Source organism: Elephantulus edwardii, unplaced genomic scaffold (assembly GCF_000299155.1).
Source record: "Elephantulus edwardii isolate Elephantulus edwardi_28Jun2011 unplaced genomic scaffold, EleEdw1.0 scaffold00160, whole genome shotgun sequence".
Classification (NCBI taxonomy): domain Eukaryota; kingdom Metazoa; phylum Chordata; class Mammalia; order Macroscelidea; family Macroscelididae; genus Elephantulus; species Elephantulus edwardii.
In genome coordinates this window covers 4,382,621-4,388,620 of record NW_006399910.1, presented here as the reverse complement: position 1 = coordinate 4,388,620, position 6,000 = coordinate 4,382,621, and the positions used below count along the sequence as shown (strand labels likewise).

Genomic DNA, 6,000 nt, shown 5'->3' with positions numbered 1-6,000 from the left:
GGTGACCCAACTGAGTGTGGAAACTACAGAACAATATCATTGATTTCACATGCAAGCAAGATTCTACTGAAGATTATCCAAAAACGACTGGAACAGCATCTCAGCAGAGAACTGCCAGAAGCCCAGGCTGGGTTTAGAAGGCGTTGTGGTACTAGGGATACTGTAGCTGATGTTAGGTGGATCTTAGCTGAAAGCAGGGAATACTATAAGAATATCTGTGTTTCATTGCTTATGCAAAGGCGTTTGACTGTGTGGCTCATAACAAACTGTGGCTGACTTTTCCAGTACCTAGTATGTCAAATATCTATGTGTTCCATTTCTTCCTTAACAATTTCCAATTTTCTTACTTTTATATTTCTCACGTTCCATGTTCCAGTCTCTAGGATCTGTTCACAACTCTTCCTCCTTGTTTGTGATTTGCAACAGGAAGGCTCAGCCTCTGGTACCATATTTGCTAGTGTAATCTTAGTGTGCTCTATTGTACATATGGTTTTCAAAGGCCTGTGATTTCAGAAGTGGATGGCCAATTATTCTCTCTAGCCTGTCTTCATTTCAGTGCTCATCATAGATTACTATTTGACAGATAAGCATAACTCAAAAATGCTTATGAGAGTATTCAGGTAACAGATCTGGACTTGGTCATTGGACCCACTTATTCAGCAAATGTGTTGTATTCCCATCCTCACCTCAGCCTGACAGTGTCCAGCTCAATTTCCTCTTTTTGTTCCCTCTAGCATCTCCAATTCCCCTGTCCCCATCGAAGTCTTGCTGATGGCTCATGCTTCCCACCTACTCTCTCTTCCTACTTCCTTTCCACTCCCCTGTGATTTTGGTGTTACTGTCACAGGGAGAGCAGCAGGTGCAATATCCATGTGACGATTGAGGTCTTCACACAGAGGATGTGGTCTCCAGGTGCTTCTGTGTACTGAGGTTTGTTGTGCACTCAAACAGAGGAAGAAGAAAAGACCAAAATAAAATATTATACAAAATGAGTGATCCTGGAGGGCATTATGTTGAGTGAAATATCTCAATCACAAAAGAGCAAATACTGCATAATGCCACTGTTATACAACAGGACTGACATCGGGTTTGGGGGAAAACTAAGAGAAGATGGGCTAAATAACTTACACTGAATTGAAGCAGATGAGGGAGATAACTGTTTAAAAGGTATATATGATTACATAATATTTGCATGGCAAGAGTCTAGAATAAGAGCTGCATAGTAAACTGGACTGGGAGGAGGGGAAATGGTATAACAATGAAATAATGGGTTTTTTCCTTCTCAAAGAGAAAAGTGAACTGGGAGGAAGGGGGAGGAGTGGCCAGGGAGAAAAATGTGCAACAATAAATGAAAATCAAGTTCTCTATAATCTTTCATTAAAATCTCATTTAAAAAAAAAGACATAAGAAAAAAAAGTTTGTCAGAAGAGACTCTGAATTTTGCATTAGAATGCCAAGAGCACAAAACAAAGGGAACAAATTAAGATGTGAAGGAGCCGCACAGATTTTAAAGGATATCTAAGGAAGACAAAGCAAAATATTATAATGAAATGTGCAAGGAGCTGGAGTTGGAAGATAAAAAGGGACAAACTCACTTGGCACTTCTGAAGCTGAAGGAACTGAAGAACGAATTTAAATCTCAAGTTGCGGTATTTAAGGATGTGAGGACAGAATGTTGAATAACCCAGGGAGCATCAAAAGAAGATAGAAGGGGTACACAGAGACACTATACCAAAAAACCTAGCTAACAAAGAAGAATTTCATGAAACAACATATTATCAAGAGGCAATGATGATGAAAGAGGAAGTTCAAGCTTCTCTGAAGGAATTGACAAGAAACCAAGGTCCCAGAAATTGATGACATATCAATTAACATATTTCAACAAACAAATGTTGCCTTGGAGTGTTCACCAGATACTGCCAAGAAATCGGAAGGACAACTCTCTGGAAGAGATCTATACTTATCACCATTTATAAAGAAAAAAAGTGACACAACAGAGTGTGGAAATTATTAAACATAAGCAAGCAATATCCTGCTGAGGTTTATCCAGAAACAAATGGAACTTTACATCAACAGAAAAATACCAGATGTGCAGACTGGGTTTAGAAGAGGATGTGGCATTAGGGACATTATAGCCAACTTTAAGTGGATCTTGGTGGAAAGCAGAAAGCACCAGAGGAATGTCTATCTGTGTTTCATTGAGTAAGTAAAGGCATTTGACTATGTGGATCTCAACAAATTGTGGCCAATCTTTAGTAGAACAGGAACACTTGAGGAGAATGAGAATACATCGCAGAACACTTAATTGTGTTCATGCGAAACCTATATTTTAACCAGGAAGCAGTAGTCAGAACAGAGTAGGGAAACTGCATGGTTCAGGATCAGGAAAAGTGGGCATCAGCAGTGTTTCTATTTCCATACCTTTTCAATCTATATGCAGAACAGATCATCCAGGAGGCTGGGCTCTGTGAGAAGGAATATGGAATCAGGATTAGAGGAAAAACTCATCAGCAACCTGTGTTATGCAGATTACACAACTTTGCTTGATGAAACTAAAGAGGACATGAGGTATTTGCTGCAGAAGGTCAAGGATTGTAGTCTTCAATATGGACTGAAGCTCAAAATCAAGAAAACAAAGATTCTTACCACGTGGCCAGTTGGCAGCTTCATGGCAGATGGAGAAGAGATTGATATTGTTAACAACTTCAGCTTGTTTAGCTATAGAAAAGTGGATTCTGTGCTATCCTACAATAAGAATAAATTTGTCTCATGAGCATAAAGTATGCTATCAGCATGCAAAAATAAGATGATTTCACCAAAGACGAATAGTCAGATTAAGTAATCAAGTAGGAGTAAGGAAGAAATGAATAATTTTTAACTTAAAATTTTAAACTTACTAGCTGGTGAATAAACATTCTTCTCCTTCAAGAGAACATTGATTTATATCTAAGATGTAAATTATATGTGATATTTTCCCCCTTGGGGAAAAAAAGATATATTCCCCGTACTGCATTACTTTTATTTGTTTTCTAAATATAAAATCTTCTTTAAAAGTCAGTATTTTACAGCATAGGTAGTAAATAAAATCTGTCAAAATCTGTGGAGACAAGAAATGTTCTTGCAACATTTTGTATGAGAATTGTGTTGAAAACTACAGTACGCTACAATGACTGCTTAAAATCTATTTTGTGATGTTGATGTCATCTATTTTTAGAATAATTTATGTTAATTTTTCTTCTCACTTTGAACAAAATCTAATATCAAATTTTGCTAATTAGGACACATTTGTGACTAAGCCTGAGAATCTCCTATATATCTTTTCTATATGAATTTTTGGTAACTTATTTTTCATTGTTTGGCTCTTATGTTAACCAAATTAGTTTTCACTTTCTCTGATTCTGAGTAACTTCTATGGCAATTAATCAGAAATGTATAGTTTCTGAATAAAGCACTCTTGTTTGTCTAATTACATACTATCCGCTATCATGTTCTCCCTTCTAATTTTTATCTTGAACAAATCTCCTAATAGTAAATATTTATATGTGTGCTTCTTAATATTCACACTGCCAAATATGATCATATTTGTGCAGTAAATCAACTGCACAAACACACAGTACAAGTGAACAGGACATTGTTCTTTATGCAATTACAAGGCCTATTGATTTGGCCCCAGATTATGCCTAAAGCAGCTGCACGTTTGATTGAGTGTTTCTCACTAACTCTATTTAGGACACTTCATGTAATCATTTCACTGAGCTTCTGGGCAATTTTCAAGAAGGACTCAGCTGTCCGTGAAGCTGCCAGACGTCTTGGAAAGATTGTTGAAGGAGATACAGCAGCCTTTTCTGGATGACAAGTTATGCTTGCCTTTCCACTGACACCTTCAGTTAATGGGCTAACAGGTTTTTTGGAGAAAGCGTTAACTGCTCAGTAATGTTAGCAACGTAAGGTACACGTAGCCAGAAGTCAAACCTCGATGTGTCTAAAGATACATGATTTGTATCACAAGGTTTCTCCCTTGTGGGTAACTTTTTCTAAGTCACATAAAACCTTAGTTATTAGACTTAAATTTTAAGATAGTACTCTTAGTTGTCACTTTACACATTTTTCCTAAACCCCTACTCTACTCTGAAATTTGGGAAAGTCTGTAAAAAATTGTATTTTTGGTCTTGCGTAAATTGAATCACATAGCGTTTGGTCTCAATCTGGCAAAGAGCAGAAGACATGATTTATGATATAGAGTCAATATATAAGAAATAATCATGAAGACAATAATGAATTTAATTGGTTATTGTATTGTTGGTTATCACTTATAAATGTTTATTGCCTAATTGGATTTTGGTTGTATTTTTAAAGAAATAAAATTTAACTTAGAAAAAGTATAGTTATTTTGCTAATCTTTAACCAGAAGATCACAAATTATTTATAAATATTTCCCTCTTGTTAGATACTTGTGAAGTCTGTTCTGACCCAGATTGACAGTGTAGAAGTGCCCCATGCTCTCCATCATACTTGGCCGGTGAAAAACAGGAAGTGCTGTGGCTTCAAGAATGGGAACAGGCAGTAGTTATAGGAATAGTGTAGAACTGGGCAGGATTTAGTTTTGTTTCTCAGACAGTCACTATAAGTTGGAATCAGCTCAATGGTACCTAACAGCAACAGTACTTACAGGAGGGAGAAACTTTTTCCTCCTTTAGAGCTACTGGTAGCATCAAACTGCTTCCCTTTTGAAAAACCAAGTGCTTAGCTATTGCATCACCAAGGCTTCTTAACAAATGTAGAATACTGATTATTGTTATTGTTGTTATGTGCCATTGGGTGACCTGTAACTCATAGCAACCCTATGTATAATAGCTCTGAACCCTGCTCTATCCTGAGCCAGTCTCACTTTTGCAGCACACAATTACCCCAGTTACTCTGTTCATCTCATCCGAGGTTTTCCTGTCCTGTGCTGTCCCTCCACCCTTGCAAGCATGATATCCTGCTTATTGTACATTTTCCAAGGGATTATTTTCTTGGAACAAGCTTACTAAGATTCATTTCTCCACTTGCTGTGTATGTATGTACATAAGCATGTGCATATAAACATACAGAGTTATATTGAGATCAGTATATGTGAATATTTAAATTATCACATTTTTATGGATACACATAGAGAGAAGTTAATGTATTTTTGCATCTTTATAGAATTTCAGTTATTCTTGTGTATAAGACAACAAGTGTATATTATTGGGTCCGTACAGAATCCTAGCTCTAAATGTTAACTTTCATTTTGTTTCTACACTAGAGAATATTATATCACTATGGTTAAATGGATAAGCAATACCAAGACCGTGGTGAGGTGGTTGAACCGACCGCAGAACATCTCCATCCTCACAGTCTGTGAGACCACCACTGGCGCTTGCACCAGAGTAAGTATGCTATCTTTTGAGCTTCTAGTAAAAATGAACTAGTTATTGTTACCCTCTGAAAGGAAATATGGAAGATTTTGCATGAAGCCTTCAAAATTAAATGTTCAAGTTGTGGTGGTTGAAAAGGATAAGGCGGTGAATAAGTATGTGAACTGAGAATGTACTATTTAATCCATCACATTCCCACATAAGCAGAAAAATATAAACTGTACCTTAGAAATAATAAAGGGAGCTCTGGCTGCCTAGTGGCAAGAAGCCGTGCTGCATTCCAAAAGGGATGTGGTTCAAATTCACCAGATGTTCCCCTGGAGAAGGAAGGGCAGTCTCTTCCTGTGCCAGCTGGATCCAACTCAGAGTACAAAACAAGAGAAAAAAAAATAATAATGAATACACTGAAGGCAAAAATAGTGACATTTCATCACACGTATTTTCAACATATTGCAATGAGGTGCTTTTCCTTGGAAAGTGACACTATGCTTATATTGGTTGAGGGTCAGAAAACAAGAAGAACTTCAACAAGATGGATTCAAATGTGTTGGGGGTGATAAAGGAGGCACAGGATAGGTTAGAGTTCAAATCTATTGTTCAT

General features: G+C 37.0%; 1 protein-coding gene across 1 annotated transcript in view; it reads left to right on the top strand.

Annotated features, from left to right (window-relative positions):
- DPP10 (dipeptidyl-peptidase 10 (non-functional)) overlaps positions 1-6,000 on the top strand; it is a 1,145,057-nt gene that overhangs the window by 953,682 nt on the left and 185,375 nt on the right. Inside the window, exon 11 of the mRNA XM_006895132.1 lies at positions 5,288-5,411. Within this exon, the coding sequence (XP_006895194.1) occupies positions 5,288-5,411 (124 nt within the window). The remainder of the gene's footprint in view (positions 1-5,287; positions 5,412-6,000) is intronic.